At 41.7% G+C, this 19127-nt stretch overlaps 1 protein-coding gene across 1 annotated transcript in view; it reads right to left on the bottom strand.

The window, feature by feature from the left end:
- LOC124594711 (Down syndrome cell adhesion molecule-like protein 1 homolog) overlaps positions 1 to 19127 on the bottom strand; it is a 143664-nt gene that overhangs the window by 23842 nt on the left and 100695 nt on the right. Inside the window, exon 15 of the mRNA XM_047133079.1 lies at positions 2736 to 2912. Within this exon, the coding sequence (XP_046989035.1) occupies positions 2736 to 2912 (177 nt within the window). The remainder of the gene's footprint in view (positions 1 to 2735; positions 2913 to 19127) is intronic.

Raw genomic sequence — 19127 nt, 5'->3', positions numbered from 1 at the left:
TACATGTCAGAGCCTGGAAAAGTCATTCCTTGCCCCCTCATGTATTTTAGGCTGATACTGATTCCACACAACATGCTTGTCATACAGGGTAGTTTATAAAGCAGCTACTCCTGAGAGCTGCTGTTTTTCTGTGCCAGATTTGTTTGAGAGGAGATCCAAGGCACACACACACGCACGCACATACACACACACAAAATACATCGTCGATTATCTCGTCTTTATTTGTCACTTCTCTTTGGCAAGCTATGATGGTTCAGATCAGTGCCCAACCACATAGATTTGTTTCCCAGGATTTCCCTAAATCGACTGAGGCAAATGCTGGGACAATTGAAATGGTACTTCTGGTTTCCTTTACAGTCCCTCCCCAATCCAATCTTGTGCTCTGTCTCTATTGATGGAACGTTAAACTCAAATCTTTCTTCCTTCTGCCTTCTCCTGCTCCTCAAAGTGCGAAGTTAACTATCCGTAAATCCCTTAGCAGATGTCCCTATTTGAGATAAGGGACCTCTAGAGACTCTTTTGCTCACGTACTATTTATGGAACTACTTCATCTCATACATTATTTCTTCACTTGATTTTTAACTTTGTTTGATACCATCACTCTTCAATTGTTTCCAATTTCTTCTTCTCCAGATTTCAAATAGTCCATATTACACTTCTGTACTGAAAGAAGTACATTGGGCGCACTTGTATTTGCCACCAGAATAAGATAAGAATATTAATAAATTAGTATACTATAAACGATGAATGTGTCTGAAGGCTCGGTAATGCGGATCGCTGACTGCGCGCGACCGCAGAGCGAAAGATACTGTTAGTGTTGGAGTAAGCGAGCGCTTGGCGCACAGTTGTAGATAGCTGTATGTGAGGGAAAGACGATGGATTAGGCAGTCTCTGGGGTGTGCTGTGTGAAGCCACAAAGAGTTATATTAATGTAGGTATGTCAGTATTGTTGAACAAGGAATCAGAAGTCTTCATGCAAATAAGGTAACGATGTTCAATAATTATGATTTCTGTTTTTGCCAGCGCGTTTGTATAGATGAGTTGGCTGATAAATTGTAATTGTTTAGTAATCCCAGAATGTACGTAAACGGTTTGGTTACAAAAGCCTTGTTGTTGTTTTGTAATGCTTTTAACATTTGTTAACAGAGCTATGTGTAATTTGATGATTTCCATTTCGAAATTTGGAAATTTGTCGTAACGCCTTATGAGACCATACTGCTGAGATCATTTACGCTTACGCACTAGTTAATATAACTTAAACTAACTTACATTTAGGACAACACACACCCATGCCCGAGGGAGGACTCGAGCCTCCGACGGGGGATTTGCATTTATGTTGGATTAATGAAGTTAGATAATACTTTCTGTTTAAATATCATTGTTTGTGAATCAATTGTGAGTAATGTAACTTCAATTTTCAGATGTTTTTGAAAAGACAAACTTAACTTGGAATATAATTTTGCTAAAAACACTGAGTGTTAGTAACTCACCATAATCAGTACCGCCTCCCAGTCCAGGTCATATATCTTCGAAAAAGTTAGATTTTCTTAAATGTTCTCATTTATCAACCAAATGAATTTCGTGTACATTTCCAGTATTATGGCCAGCATTGCACACTGCTTAGCCAGTAGTTGGCATATTTATATTTTTTTTATGAGACTCTAGAATATATCGCGTTCCACCGTTGCTGCTTTAGAGGTAAGACAATTTATTTTATTTGGTTTGCGCACAGGGACCAGAGTTATTAGTTTTGAACAGGGCCTTAAGGATTCAGTGCTTAAGTGGCTGAATGTATTTTGCATGACTGTATTTCTTTATTGGTATTGGGAGTTGCATTGCCCAACCGATTCGTGCAAAGTTTTGCTGACAATAACACAGAGTAAGCACACCACTTGCAGTTACAACACCCAACACGACAATTCGAGTTTAATACTCATTTCACAGATGTGCATTCATTCAATGTAATCGTAAAGTTATCATTTTTAAGGAAAGTTACACTTGGAACGTTACGATACAACGCTATGCTCCACACATACACTACCATTAAGTTTTTCCTACTCTCCTAATTAATATTTATTTCTACTAAAGGTGTTTCAATAAAGAAAACGATCTTCGCCTCTACCAGTCTAACTCTGATACCTTCCTTGCTCCAGCAGTCTGCTGAAACTGTGTGAATTGAGAAAATGTATTACGGATCTTCGCCGGCCGCGGTGGTCTAGCGGTTCTAGGCGCTCAGTCAGGAACCGCGCGACTGCTACGGTCGCAGGTTCGAATCCTGCCTCGGGCATGGATGTGTGTGATGTCCTTAGGTTAGTTAGGTTTAAGTAGTTGTAAGTTCTAGGGGACTTATGACCACAGATGTTGAGTCCCATAGTGCTCAGAGCCATTTTTTATTACGGATCTTCAGCACTTTTATTCTGTGTGGTAAATGAAATGGAATGGCGTTTAAACCACAACACCAAGTGAATTTGCAAATATTGTAGCGAAGAACAAAGTTTTTATTTTTTCACTACTTTGTTACCTACGAGCTTGTTTCCTGAGTCACTGTAGATAAACCATTTTTCTGAACCACCCACAGACTTACAACGATACCTCAATGCTAAATAAAATTTAATAAAATTAACAGAAAATTGTCACAATGATAATTTATAGTTGCTAACTTTAGCGAGTATTGGTGTCGGTAACATAATCAAACGTAGTTATCATGAAATTTCAGCAATCGTGAGAGAAATTACCTTCGTGCTTGCTCTGTGGAGGTCGCCCTGAGGTTCTCCGCAGGTAGAGCAAGGCGCTTGCTGCCAGGGTGAGTAGGAACAGGGCGCCGGCGAGCGCGGGGGCGATGACCTTGACCCCGGAGTGCAGGCCCCTGTCGCTGTACCCAGAGTGCACCGTCAGCTCGGGCGACACAGTAGCTGCAGGCAAAGTACACGAGAAGAGCTAAGCGCCTGACCGTTAGTACAGTTATTTAGGACTGTACAAATTACAAGTGCAGTCTTTCTAATTTTGCAGAAAACATCTGACGTGTACTTTATTTTTGTTATATACACTTTCTTTCTGAGTACTGTAAGTATTTATGACTGACATACAGTGTTGCTATAACAAGTGGATAAATCTTTTCTATACGACAGGTAGCAGTCTGTGAGTAACTGTCAAGTTAAGACTGCTTCTAAATCTGTAAATCGAACTAAGATGTGTGTTCACAAGTAAAAAGTCGACGCAAATCCATTACGACCCTAAATGGGCTTCTTTCTCCTCGCTACATGCGTGGAGTGAATAAGACAGAGACTCCCTGATGTTGCAACATAGCACCCTGAATAATGCATTTTTATTCCATAGGCTGCATATGATTAACCGTTACTGCAGGTTGTACGAAGTTCGTTCTTTCAGGACATTTTTACTCTTTTGTGTGCGAATCACAACTGTCTAAATTTTGATTCACGATGAAACTTTCACGTTCCATATATACAGTTGCATTCTGTGGTTCTGTAGATCGCTGCGCAGGATATTTGTATTTACATTGAATCATTCGCAATTGACAGACCTATGCCTAAGGGCCTCACTTACGTTTTCCCACGAAATAAATCTACAGTACGTTTCCGTGATGCTGGACAAGAGCCAATGTATCAGATTGAAATGTTGAAACGGAAAGGATGAAGTCGAAAGTTATAAAGCAAAACGACGTGGGATAACACAACCAGCGGTGTTCGAGAGCATGTGGATCTGTGACGTGCTTCTATCTGAATTAACACAGTAGACAGTTCTTCAAATGTCAGTACCGCATTGCCGATGATACGTTTGCGATGCGACTTCATGCATTTGATTCCTGCCTCCCAGAGTCCACCAAATTGAGGGGTGCTGCGTAGTGTAGGCAAAACTGGTCAGCATGATGGCGTACAAAATATGTGTGCTGAGAAAGACGATAAATGCATTGCAGATGGCGTGATGAGCGTATAGACTATGACTAATTCTGATCCCAATTTTAAAAAGACTGTAATCTCTGTTTACACGTCAAAGTATACAGGTGACTATCCCTTTTTCCGAAGTTCCTATTCAGTAAGCTTCTGAGACCTGTTGGCTCTCTCGTTCAGTTCGTTTTCGTTTATTTACACACAAATGTTTGTTATTTTAAACATACTGAACTGTTTTGGCTTCGGATTTAGTGATTGTCTTACTGAAGAATCACCAGGACGAGTCTGGGTGGAAAGTGAGTTCATAATAGATTATTTTCCTTTGTTAGAAATATGGTTTGTACTGTTGATACTGTGAAAGATTATAACATTAAAAAAACAGTTTTGGTCAATATTCTCATAAAATATCTGTTACTTTTACTTAATTAAGAGTTTAAATAAAAATTCATTAAATTTCAAAAGGTCAGCTCTGCTTACGTATATCACATGAGTATTCGCTGAAATTACTGGTGATACCGCGTACTCTTTTCCACAAATGGTTTACTTATTAACTATCGAAACGCGTTTAAAACTTTAAAGTAGAAATGCAAAGGAATTTTGTGAAGCCTGATAGAGGAAACCTTCGAAGATTTCATGCATTTACGGCTTACGCCCACATCACTCGGCAACGAAGTCGGCCTGCGTCTCTGTCGGGTGGAATTATGTGGAATAAAGCACTGAAGGCATGCATTTGTACTAGCCAAGGTCGTGTCGAGGATCATAGGTTCGCATACCACTGGGTACAAAAATATTTTTTTTTCCTCTTCGCGTTTGTCATTCTGAGTTTTCGTTAATCGTCAAAGTTATGTTCGTTGTTATTTACTGGTAAAAGGTCGCAATCTCAGTAACGATTATCTTCTTAACAGCAGTAGACAGAGATGAAAGATTCCCACCAAAATATTTTCATACTATACCACCATATATGAAACATTTTGATTCATCAGATACATGTTATAAACTACAACAAACTGCTATATCTGTACTCGCCACACGCTCTCAAAAAAAGCTTTTTCTTAAATTTTGTTTTTATGAACAAAATCGTTGATGTGTCATATAGGGAAGTAGGCTACTACGTACCCCCAATGAATTTTGAAGCAACTAAGGAATGACGGAAAACAGACAGAAATATCGAATTATTCAGGTGTTTCTGTAGATATATTTGTACAATGTGGTACTACTCTCCATTCCTAACTCATATTCCGAAACGTAAAATCCAGAAAAAGATGTCGATGTGAATGACAATAAAATGACAAAATGTGACATTTATGACAGATTCCAGAACACAGTCAATGTTCTATCGTCAACAGGCATTCATGGAAGCACGTGGTCAGCGAAATTTGAACAGTATTGCGTACTATAACCACACTTTTCGGTACTGTTAAGAATAGCATGGGTATGTCGGCTGCTAGCCGCTTCGAATTTTTGCCGCTGTGGGGCTGCAGTGCGCATGCTCGGACCTCAGGCAGACTGGTTTTGATTGGTTGGCGCGAGGAGAACTGACAACAGCGTCTCGGCTCGCTAGGACCGTTCGGCACTGCTTCCGAAATGTGGACAGAATAATGTTGGGGCTCTTTTTCGCAAACAAGACCGTTCGGAGCCCTCGCGTAGCGAACCAATCGGCAAAATGGTAGAAAGATACAGAATAGGGCCCCAGGTCGCTGTTTCCTGCCGATCTCGGAGGCGACACACCACACTTAAGAAAGCCGTTCACAGACCAAAATAACAAGGCAAGTGCACCTCTGCACGCAGCTGTTCTCTCAGGTGACGTAATGAGTATGTGCTGCCGGCTGGTGGCAAAATTTGACAACCAGAGAGGCGAATTAGAAGCGAGTTAAGACACTAAACTAACCGGCTGAAAGGATAAATTAAAAATTCAAACTGAGAGACTAGTTTTCGTGTTGAACGTAGAGATCATTTCCCAATTAGAACAGAGTTCTAAAAACTTAGAAGTAGTTTGTGATCTGTTCGTGGTAAATTTACAGTTCCACCGTGACAAAGTTACAATGTAATTTGGGACTCAGGTCTGAGGAATTACACGGGACGAGAGGCTAAACAGCGCACTTGAGGAAAACATGGAAGCTTTATCTAAAATTGACTGAGTGAGGTCAAAAGCAGCTTCGCCAGAGTAAGGGGACAAGCGATTACTTGCAGGAATTCTTGTTGTGCGAAATTTACTCTGTGCGTCACTTGGACCCACCTGGACATGGAGGAGGTCATACCTATAATACGAGGTGCGACAATAAAGTAATGAGACGGATTTTCTTTGCAAGATGTGGAAACCCTGCAGGCCTGCGTACGCACAATATCTTTGACCTTGGTCTGTAAGCTGCTTAAGTTTTTCGTTGGCATAGAATGTTTCGTGAAGGCAGAACGAACGTTGAAGATGAAGAGCGCGGTGGACGACCATCAACCTAAAGGACCGATGTCAACTTGGCCAGGCTGCGTGAACTTGTACGATCTGATCGAAGATTATCCGTGAAAATGATTGCAGATGAACTGAATATCAATCGAGAAACGGTTCGTCTAATAATAACTGAAGATCTTGGCATGAGAAAGATTTGTGCAAAAATGGTCCCCAGAAATATCACACCACAACAGCGAGAAACACGAAAAAATGTGGCAGCCGTTCTGTTACAACAAACGGAATTCAATCCAGAATTGTTGAGCCGTGTTATCACTGGCGATGAAAGTTGTTTTTTTCTGTGCGATCCAGAGACAAAGCGCCAAAGTTCGCAATGGTGCTCAAAGGGATCACCCAGACCAGAACAAGCTCGCATGTCAAAGTCAAAAGGGAAATGCATGCTCGTGTGCTTCTTTGATTCCAAGGGACTTGTTCATAAAAAGTGGGTGCCTCCTGGACAAACAGTTAACCAATATTACTACAAAGAAATTTAAGAAAGACTTCGTAAAAGAGTTCTTCGTGTCCGTGCCAACATTGCTGAAAACTGAATTCTGCATCACGATAAGGCGCCATCCCATACTGCTCTGTCAGTACAGCAATTTTTACCCTCAAAACAAATTTCGGTACTACCACAGCCACCTTATTCACCAGATATCGCTCCGTGCCACTTTTTTCTATTTCCAAGAGTCAAAACGGCGGTCAAGGGGCATCATTTTCAAACAATACAAGATGTCCAAAAAGCTGTGACGAGGGTCTTGGAGGATATTACAGAAGATAAGTTCCAGAAATGTTACCATCAATGGCAGAAGCGCTGGAAAAAGTATGTGCAGTCAGAAGGGAACTACTTTGAAGGAGACAGCACTAAACTTGACTAAAACTGTAAGCAACATTTATTTTCACATCAGTCTCATTACTTTATTGTCGCACCTCGTACAACAGCGAATGCCCAATAGTCAGAGGGAATATAACTCTTCAGTGAGTCAGAGAAAGGTGGTCTTTAGCTTTTTCGAGATGGATAATCTATATGTGTAATGTATAAAATAAGGGTAACGAGTATTTTTTCACGTCTAATGTGTGTTTTATTATTTATTTGTAAGTATACATCGCCGGAGATCTGGTAATATGAGTCTGGAAACCGCCATGGGAAAAGGTGGAGATTACTGTCAGTGAAGAATTTCTGAGTCCAGCTGAGGTAGATTGCCTGTAGGAGCAGAAACAGAAAGCTGGTGTATGGGTTTGTATTCCCGCATGGGGGAAGACATTAACAACAGTGGAGACAGATTTCTGAATGTCCCTATTGTGGCATTGCACTCTAGGGTAGGGTCTGCCGAGGACCGTGCGTAAACTGCACACCAGAAGCCGCTCCGTCCACCAGTAATAGCCTAATTTATTGTTTCTTATCTTCCTATTACGTTTTAAAAAGTCTGTAGGCTGCAGAGCAGCGTAATAAGCTGCTACCAACCCGCCCCCTTCGGGGGAGGGAATCGAAATTCAATAAAGGAAAGAAAAAAAAGCCAAAGACAGTGCGTATCAGTGCATCGACAGCAGTTAGACTGACCGATCAGACAAGTTTTAAATAGGTTCCGTGAGTTGCCAGACGACACACACACACACACACACACACACACACACACACACACACTGACACTGTACCTACCAAACTGAAACCGAACAATAAAGATAGTCTACTTCCCATTACCTGGAACATGAATGTGCAGGGAATAAGGGAGACATGTTATGCTAAATTTAGTGTTGCTTGTATTAAGGACAGAGGGTTTTAATCAGTGTATACAGTGAATGAGAAACGTTCGCAAGAAATCTGAGGCCAAACAGGGCTGCTAGCTGCATGAGGCTGGAATCGTTTTAAATAAATGCGAAGGTAAGAAAGAGCACAGGAAGCAGTGCGACATTTCAGTCATAACAAAGGAATGCACAACACAACACTAATACGGATGTGCCAGGTGTTACTGCCCGTTTCCCGTCGACTAGTCGTTCAGCTACAAGCGACATTCTTTGCAGGAACAAATAAAAAATTGATTTCGAAGCAGACCACTTTACAGATTCAAGCACATTGTCTAACGCTTGCGCTAGAAAACTGGTAGCGGAGAGTGCTTTAAAAGCATTGTTGAGTAAATGTTTATTATGAACTACGGTAGGAGGAACGGAAGCATGAAAGAAATCGATATTTATGTACTATTACAGAGGTGTTATGAAATCAGAAGAGCAAGGGCTCTAACTCGCAAGGAACGCTTTGAGTACGAGGTCAAAGTTCAGTCCTTAGTAAGGCTCATTTGCAATGTTTTGTTAACAATTTTGACAAGAAAATAGTAGGTGCTAATGACTCACCATGTTCCTGAAGAGTGCGACAGAAAATGAGTGTCTGAGAGCGGTGGAGGCTCGTAGATACATACTCTGGGTGTTCACCAAATTTTAGATTCAGATAAATATGAGAGTGCGAAATTAATAGCATCTGCTGTATAACACTTACGCTCATCAACATATTTATACAACTTCAGCTGCTGTCAATAATAATAATAATAATATGCATAACTTGTCTGAAAAAAGGAAGAATTGTCTTTTTTCTTTTTTTTTTTGTTTTGTACATAATTAAGTTCAGTTTATAGCAAGAACGAAATAATGTTTGAGCTTTCACTACTCTCCGTTTCGCATTTTTCTATAAGTGGGAGTTTTCGTGCGTTTTTATTTTTGAGGACAAATGTACAAAATTCCTAATCCGTGTATGAATTAACGAATTAACTTCTGGGCTGAACATCAGGCATTATTACTCTGCACCCGCATAACGATTTACGTTTATTATACACTTCTTTGTTAAATTTCGCTTGTAGTCACGATTTTTTGATTTTGTCACTTTCTCAGATAACGAATCTGGTGTGGCATGCTCTAGTTTCGCGGCTAACTTTCTCCGATAATTTACTTTTCTATTAGCAATTAACACAGGTTCAACAGAGTTCATGTTGACACTCAACAGGAAAGACAGTTCATGCAAAGTAGACAACCAACTCCAAACACAAACTGCCGTTCGCGGGAATGATTAAATTCAAGTAGTACTATCTACCAAAAAGGTCGCTTGACTCGATTACAAATGAGGCGCTGAGACCCATAAGGGTGAAAAGCACACCGTGTTCGATCCTCTTATTTAACTGAATATCATAGAAACCAGAGATAGAGCTTTTCGTGAGTGTACAATGTATGCCTACATCACAGGTAGACCATAAGATCAACGGATGTCAGAGGCACGAATAAATCGAGGATGATGTGCTGTATGGTTCTCAGCGCCTCAAATCGATTTCTCTATGGTGTAATCCAAAACTTTATGTATTACACTCGTAAATTGGGGATCGTCAACATTCAACAAATGTTCGAAACAGACCATTCGTTTCCACCATGAACACCGAATGAAAAATGGCGCGTCACAGCGATCACAAAAGTTTTCATCATCAAGATCGAAGCCGAACTCCTTGGGCCGGTCGGTGTGGCCGAGCGGTTCTAGGTGCTTCAGTGTGGAACCGCGCGACCGCTACGGTCGCAGGTTCGAATCCTACCTCGGGCATGGATGTGTGTGTTGTCCTTAGGTTAGTTAGGTTTAAGTAGTTCTAAGTTCTAGTGGACTAATGACCTCAGATGTTAAGTCCCATAGTGCTCAGAGCCAGAGCCGAACTCTTGGGAGTTACGAACTATGCAGGACGATGAAATAGGTATCCATTCTTAAAGAATGCGTATAGAATCATGTTGGTGTTACGGGGTGATGGGGACTGGGGCTACGTGATGGCGTGCAAGTGAATGCGAAGAGTCTCTCGTCGAACTGGTCGTGAAACTGGCCATCCTGTAAGGTTGCAAATAGTGCGATAAAGTTTTATCGGCACGGAAAAACAAATATTGAAAGACTGAATTTGTCCAGTGGTTCCAGGTAGTATGAAACATCTTTTAGTTTGCTCTAAAGGATTCTGATTTTTTCTACGCAGAGGAGGACTCAAGCAAAAGCAAGTTATTTTGACCAGCTATTGGCCAAAAGCAGTGCTCTTACCATAGTAATAATTATCTTACGCCCATTTTTCCACTCTTGCTTGCTGTGACAAATATTCCCATCTGCCTTTGCAGCATCACAGGTATGAGAAAGAAACAAAGGGGGGAGAGCACCTCCAACGTCTCGCAGCACAATAAATAACTTTCCAGCCAATTTACTATGCAGATTAACATTCGGCATAATTGTATCCGAGTGCATTAAGGCACTGATTTCAGTTGATCTTGATAAAATTCTCTTAGTATCTCTAAGTTGCAGGGTTCCTTTCAAATACATTTCTTCTTCAAATCGTCACTGGTCGAAGTTGAAAACAAATTCCTTACTGAACGACGGGATAAGTTTATTTATCCCATCTACAGACTTTCGAGCCGATTCCGCGATATGCTGTGCATCGTCAAGTTCCCGATTTGTTTGAAATTTCGGTATCTTACGCCTTCCAATTCTGTAGCCAGTTTGAACTTACGAAACCATCCACTGTTTCAATTGAAATCATTGTAATCTGTCACGGGCAATTTGACGTGCATAACATAGTAAGTCGCTGCCATACACATCCTGCAAATTATAACGAGCATCCTTGAAATGTGCAAACAACAGCTGTTGTGACAAGTGCGCCTTGTCCTGCCTTGAATATCCGTAATTTGTCTTGTGCACTACACGGTCATATTGCTGTGGACTTCTTTGAAATCTATTCAAAATGGATTTTTATTTACTATGCTGCGAATGATCTTCCATGTACACAATTATGTTTAGTATGCGTTCATTTGAGAACGATTGTCCTTTACTACGTCTCACTGGAGGCGGGATTTGTGGCTCCCTGTCCGGGATCAGCCGAGCGGTCTCAGGCGCTGCAGTCATGGACTGTGCGGCTGGTCCTGGCAGAGGTTCGAGTCCTCCCTCGGGCATGGATGTGTGTGTTTGTCCTTAGGATAATTCGGGTTAAGTAATGTGTAAGCTTAGGGACTGATGACCTTAGCAGTCAAGTCCCATAAGATTTCACACACACTTGAACATTTGATGAACTACACCGCTCGACACGTGTTCAATATCACTTTCACTTGTGTGGAGGTATCATCGTCATTGTACTCCTCATGTACATTGTCCGCACAGTCGAGCGTATACGACACCACACATTCCACTGACTCATCTTTCACAAAAACTAATATTTCATCTGCCACTTTTTTCTCACTCTGAGAAATTTCTTGGGTTCCTTTCTTATGAAATGGCAGCTTCGACAACTGTTGTTGCAATGTTAGTTTTGTTGTTCGTTGCCATTGCTCTGCTTTGTATCAGCAGCACTAGCGCTGTAGCACTGTTGTGAGTTATTCGTCGACTAAGTAGTTCAACTACGCTCCGTAGCCTCATGCTGGATACCTCCAGTTCCGTCCGCTGTCGCCATTAGCAGCCAATATTGTGGTTGCACGGTAGACATTATGTAGGGCATGAAATGCCGTAAACGTCATTGCCCTACTGCGACCTCGCACTGAAGGGGGTCTCGTCACAGTAGTGGCGCCACTAGAGCGATGTGATGCCCATGCGAGTGACTGCTGTTTAGATTATTTTCAGTGTGTATTGTCGTCTAGAACATAAATGAAGCCGTGTCATGTTTTAAGATGAATGCATTTAAAGTTAGGGGCTGAGAATCTCCATTCGCTGTACAGCGAATACATTGATGACAACTGCCCGTCATCCAACCAAACCATTCCCCCCCCTGGCCATTCGCTTCTCCAAAGAGCGCAGGTCGATGCCGCCCACTGCTGCACTGCTGTCGCCGCCTGCTGCTCGTCAAGTGTGAGTGATGTGTGGCAGGGTTGTGGACAAGGAAACTTGCTGGGTAGGATCCCGTAGCAAACTGTAACACCCTATGCGGCTGTGTGGTATCGGATTGGTGTAACAGAACGACATCACTCTCCAATCCGAGTGATGTAAGTCTCGAGTTAAAGGGCTTATTTAAGGGTCCTTCGGGATTCTACATTCGTCATAATAACAGGTTGTAGAATAACAAGATTTTTTACAAAGCCAATTACCTGTGGGAAAACCCACATCTGAGGGAGTCTGGCCCCTGAATCATATTAATGTTAAGTGCAATTTCTGTGATTTTTTTGTTTTGTTTTTGAGGTTGTCCTTCAAAATGGTTCAAATGGCTCTAAGCACTATGGTATTTAACATCTGAGGTCATCATTCCCCTAGACTGAGAACTACTTAAACCTAACTAAACTAAGGGCACCACACACATCCATGCCCGAGACAGGATTCGAAACTGCAAACCGTAGCAGCAGCGCGGTTCGGGACTGAAGCACCTAGAACGGCTCGGTCACAGCGGCCGGCAAGGTTGTCCTGTAGGTTAATTTTTTTATTACTGGTAAAGTACTGCGTCATCTGTTTGTTATTGTGTTTTTTTGTTTTTGTTTTTGCTTATTTAGATTAGTGTTTTAAGACTTAGCAATTTTTTATTAATATTGGTGCTAATACTGCTATTGTTTTACGTTTTAACATGACAGATAATAAGTCCCTGTTGACACCTATCTATTTCGTCAGTAGACGCGACGTCGGCATTGTAGCACTAATATATTGTGGTACGAAGCCACAAAACATGTGGAAGCACGGTAACAGATGGTACAGCCCTCTGATAAAGGGAGAATACTCAAAGAAAATTTAATTAGTAATTTTAACTGCAGAGTCAGCTTCGGCTTCAAATTACGAGTCGACTGATATAGCCCACGGGCTATTCGACCCAGCAGTTGAAAAGTCGATTTAATTAAATGCCGATTAAATAATACCAAATGAATTTTCCCCGGAAATTAGGGACCTTCGTAGGCTTGCATAACCACAGGAATAATTTGTACAATTTGGCATATTCCTGGAAAGCCATTAGTTTGAATTTCAGTCTTTCATCACCAGCGGTGGAGAGACACACCGGCCCACCGTTTTCGTGGAAGAGCCGCTATTCCAGGTCTCCCAACCATTGGGCCACTGGTGATGACTTCAGCCACCGGAACAAATTCGCAAGACTGTATTTCGCACAATTCGCTTCTCTATTAATTCATGTCGATTGACCATTATCAACAATAAGCCTAAAGCAAATAAATCAAATCAATAGAGAGCACACAGTTTACAGGTACGTAGGAGGTTAAATCGTGTATCACCTTTACTGCCATGTACGGCTAGAGAGTTATACCACAATAGGTGTAATTTCCTCTTTTGAGCCCACTATAGTTGTAAGAATTTTTTTGTTTTACAGTTGTAGTTGTGTACAACAGTTTTCGTGAAGAAGCAAAGTTCACAACGATAGCTAGTCACACTCTGATAGAATCTAAACCTCCCCAGTCTGGGCTGTTCTTCTCGATTGTCCTACTAGCATCTTAAGTATCTCTCGGCGCACTCTCTCTTAATTCAGGGTTAAAACATTCATCACAATGTCCTTACCGAACGAGATGACGTAGTGGTTAGCACACTGGACTCGCATTCGGAAGGACGGCGATTAAATCCCGCGTCCGGCCACCTTGATATAGGCTTTCCGTGAGATCCCTAAATCGCTTCAGGAAAATGCTGGGCTGGTTCCTTTGAAAGGGCACGGCAAACTTCCTTGCCCATCCTTCCCTAATCCGATGGGACCAATGATCTCGCTGTTTGGTCCCCTCCCCTAGATCAACCGCCCAACAATGTTCGTAATTTGTTCCCTGTTTAATTGTTCTTGTGCGTTGACCTGCACCAAAACTAGTTCTAGCCAGTTTCTCTATTTAATATGTTCTTCTGGGAAAACAGATGTAATATTACACAAGACCTGTCTGTTTTTCATTGTGTTGTCTCTCTTCAGACAGTTCGAATACTAAAACTCCAGCTAGAGGGAATGTAGTCTTGTTTCAGTTGCGGTAGGGAAAACAGCAAAATCGCAGGTCAGATGTAACTTCGCCAGACCGTTAGGGGAATAGGGCAAACTGACAGGCACTTTATTCATTGCTGTCACACTTTCAGTTTATCTCATCATCTCATGCCAACGGAAGAGTCGGCAGACGAATAGTCTTCAGTATTATTACGAATGAATATATTTCAGTCGCTTCTGTTCTCTTTGTCTCTGAACTCTTCATGACCTTCCATACAACGCTACACGTAGACGATTACCTTCACGAAAAAGTTGCTAACGGTTAAATCTATGTTGGCTATTAGGAAATTTATCTTTTTCAGAATTGCTCTTTTTGCTGTGCTCAGTCTGCATTTTACATTCTCTCTAATTTTCTGCACATATAGCAAATCTCACCTAATACCTTTAGGGCCTCACTTTGTAATCTAGCGCTTTCAACTTCAACCAAAGCCAATTTTCTTTTCTTTGTTGACATTTATCTTCTAACCTCTTTTCAGTTCTGTATATTCCGTTCAACTGAAATTCCACATCCTACCCCCAACCCTTCTCCTCCTCCTCCTCGCCTGTGGCAGAACTGCTATATCATAGCTATACCTCATGGACTGTGCGGCTGGTCCCGGCGGAGGTTGGAGTCCTCCCTCGGGCATGGGTATGTGTGTTTGTCTTTAGGACAATTTAGGTTAAGTAGTGTGCAAGCTTAGGGACTGATGACCTTAGCAGTTAACTCCCATAAGATTTCACACACATTTGAACAACATAGCTATACCTTAGATGCTTTATTTCTATTCCTTCTACTTCAGTTCCGTTTTCAAATTTCTCTTTGGTTTGCTTTACTGCTTGCTCTATGTATAAACCGAAAACCCTGAGAATGCACTACAACCTTGTTTCACTCTCTTGTCAATTATTGCTGCCATTTAAAATCGTTCGTCTCGTATAACTGCAGCCTGATGAACATCAACAAAAGTAAAAAACAAGAGCAATGTAATTTAGTCTCTTTAAACCAGCGGCTGCTGAAGGAGATACTAAAACTAGATGGCAAGTTTTTATGTTTTGGCAGGAAAATAAGTAATGATTGCCGAACTAGACAGGATGTAAGGTGCAGACGGAGAATGTGAAGAAAATTATTTCTGAAAAATTGAAATTTGTTCACATCTATAACAATAAAAATCTGTTGCCCCACTTATGAAAGAGCATCGCCTGGCAACGGCTTCAGCGATTTGGTTGTTGTTTTCGGTATTGTCAGGATCAGGTTGGTATGAAACAAAATTTTTCGAAAATTCAACGGAAAAGTCGGAAATTAACATCGGTTGCCACATGTGTGAAATATGAGTTAAGGACGGCTTGCTATATTTGGTTGATTTTTGTTTTTGTTGTGTCAGGACAAGGTTTGTATGAAGAAAACGTTTGGAAGATCAACCGAGAAAGTCAGAAATTAAGATCAATTGCGAAAGATGATTATTTGAGAAGAGCTCGAACTATTATGCTGATTTTATTTTATTTTACTTTTTTTTGGGGGGGGGGTTGCGGGTATTTTCTTAATTGTGGATGGTAACGGTGTTTCTGGTACGAAAAATAAAATAAAAAAATTCGTTAATTTTGACAATTCTGCTGGGCCACGTTTTCAGAACAAAAAAAAGGCAGTTTGATAGTTATGTATACAGGGTGGTCCATTGATAGTGACCGGGCCAAATATCTCACGAAATAAGCATCAAACGAAAAAACTACAAAGAACGAAACTCGTCTAGCTTGAAGGGGGAAACCAGATGGCGCTATGGTTGAGCCCCGCTAGATGGCGCTGCCATAGGCCAAACGAGTATCAAATGTGTTTTTAAAAATGGGAACGCCCATTTTTTATTACATATTCGTGTAGTACGTAAGGAAATATGAATTTTTTAGTTGGACCACTTTTTTCGCTTTGTGATAGATGGCGCTGTAATAGTCACAAACGTATAAGTACGTAGTATCACGTAACATTCCATCACTTCGGGAGGTATTTGCTTCGTGATACATTATCCGTGTTAAAATGGACCGTTTACCAATTCCGGCAAAGGTCAATATCGTGTTGATGTATGGCTATTGTGATCAAAATGCCCTACGGGCTATCCTGGACGACATCATCCAAGTGTCCGGACCGTTCGCCGGATAGTTACGTTATTTAAGGAAACAGGAAGTGTTCAGCCACATGTGAAACGCCAACCACGAGCTGCAACAAATGATGATGCCCAAGTAGGTGTTTTAGCTGCTGTCGCGGCTAATCCGCACATCAGTAGCAGACAAATTGCGCGAGAATCACAAATATCAAAAACGTCTGTGTTGAGAATGCTACATCAACATCGACTGCACCCGTACCATATTTCTATGCACCAGGAATTGCATGGCGATGACTTTGAACATCGTGTACAGTTCTGCCACTGGGCACAAGAGAAATTACGGGACGATGACAGATTTTTTGCACGCGTTCTATTTACCGACGAAGCGTCATTCACCAACAGCGGTAACGTAAACCGGCATAATATGCACTATTGTGCAACGGAAAATCCACGATGGCTGCGACAAGTGGAACATCAACGACCTTGGCTGGTTAATGTATGGTGCGGCATTATGGGATGAAGGATAATTGGCCCCCATTTTATCGATGGCAATCTAAATGGTGCAATGCATGCTGATTTGCTACGTAATGATCTATCGATGTTACTTCAAGATGTTTCACTGCATGTCAGAATGGCGATGTACTTCCAACATGATGGATGATAGCTCGCGTGCGGTTGAAGCGGTATTGAATAGGATATTTTATGACAGGTGGATTGGTCGTTGAAGCACCATAGCATGGCCCGCACGTTCACCGGATCTGACGTCCCCGAATTTCTTTCTGTGGGGAAAGCTAAAGGATATTTGCTATCGTGATCCACTGACAACGCCTGACAACATGCGTTAGCGCATTGTCAATGCATGTGCGAACATTACGGAAGGCGAACTACTCGCTGTTGAGAGTAATGTCGTTACACGTACTGCCAAATGCATTGAGCTTGACGGACATCATTTTGAGCATTTATTGCATTAATGTGGTATTTACAGGTAATGACGCTGTAACAGCTTGCGTTCTCAGAAATGATAAGTTCACAAAGGTACATGTATCACATTGGAACAACCGAAATAAAATGTTTAAACGTACCTACGTTCTGTATTTTAGTTTAGAAAACCTACCTGTTACCAACTGTTTGTCCGCACGTCGTGGCCGTGCGGTAGCGTTCTCGCTTCCCGCGCACGGGTTCCCGGGTTCGATTCCCGCCGGGGTCCGGGATTTTCTCTGCCTCGTGATGACTGGGTGTTGTGTGAAGTCCTTAGGTTAGCTAGGTTTAAGTAGTTGTAAGTTCTAGGGGACTGATGACCATAGATGTTAAGTCCCATAGTGCTCAGAGCCATTTTTTTGAACCAACTGTTTGTCTAAAATTGTGAGCCATATGTTTGTGACTATCACAGCGCCATCTATCACAAAGCGAAAAAAGTGTTCCAACTAAAATATTCATATTTCTTTACGTACTACACGAATATGTAATAAAAATGGGGGTTACTATTAAAACAAACGCTGTTGATACCGTTTGACCTATGGCAGCGCCATCTAGCTGGCCAACCATAGCGCCATCTGGTTTCCCACTTCAAGCTAGACAAGTTTCGTACTTTGCAGTTTTTTCGTTTGACGCTTATTTCGTGAGATATTTGGCCCGGTCACGATCAATGGACCAACGTGTATAATATATGAATGCCGGGAGACGTTGTTAGGGAAAATCTCGAAAAGTTCTTGACAAATTTGCTTCAAATTTTTACACGACACTGTAATGAACCCTCGGACGGAGAAAGGCGTTGTATTTAGGCGAGAGGAGGAGATGGACAGAGAGAGGGGGCAAGGAATTTAGAGTGTATAAATTACCGTACGTATTTAGCAGTTGTGAATCACTGCCGGATTTACTAGGTAATATAAAGTTATGTGTTACGAAGTGTTTTCCGAAAGTGAAAATAGATGATAACCAGTTCACACAACTAGAGAAGGAAAGAGTTTGAAACGTGGTGATCCAGAAGAACTTTGAAGATTAGATGGGTATGTATAGAATTAAACTGGGTGAAAAAGAAATTTATGGTTCGACTTGAATATAAGAAGGTACTGGTTGGTACGACACGCCCTGAGGCATCAGGAAGCTCCGTTTGGTAATGGGGGGTAGTGTGGGTGGGTGCCGTGAGATCCACGTATGGTTGAAATGGCTTCAAATGGCTCTGAGCACTATGGGACTGAGGTCATCAGTCCCCTACAACTTAGAACTACTTAAACCTAACTAACTTAAGGACATCACACACATCCATGCCCGAGGCAGGATTCGCACCTGCGACCGTAGCGGTCACGCGGTCCCAGACTGAAGCGCCTAGAACCGCTCGGCCACACCGGCCGACGATTCACGCATGAATACAGGAAACACGTTAAAATCAGTGTAGGTTTTCAATTCTTATGGAACGATTAATAGAGGTGTGCGATATAGACCAACGTGGATAGATGAACCACATCAGTCTTCTGACTGAAAACTACGTTGTATTTCAGTGAACATTATCAAAAGCTATCTAGACCTACATCTGCTTAATTACAGTGAAATTCGCATTTTAAGTCCCTGGCAGAGGGTTCATCGAACCATCTTTAAGCTAATTGTCTCCGTTCCACTCTCGACAGAGAGCAGAGAAAATGAACACTTAGATTGTGCCGTGCGCGCTCTGATTGCTCTGATTTTATTATTCTGATCACTGCTTCTTACGTAGGTGGGCGACAACATTCTGAGGAGAAGGTTAGTGATTCAGATTTCATGAGAAGGTTCTGTTGTAGCGAAAAACGCCGTT

The sequence above is a fragment of the Schistocerca americana genome, chromosome 2 (genome assembly GCF_021461395.2).
Source record: "Schistocerca americana isolate TAMUIC-IGC-003095 chromosome 2, iqSchAmer2.1, whole genome shotgun sequence".
Lineage (NCBI taxonomy): Eukaryota > Metazoa > Arthropoda > Insecta > Orthoptera > Acrididae > Schistocerca > Schistocerca americana.
The sequence above is the reverse complement of the archived record's forward strand: the minus strand, read 5'-3'. Positions and strand labels throughout refer to the sequence as shown.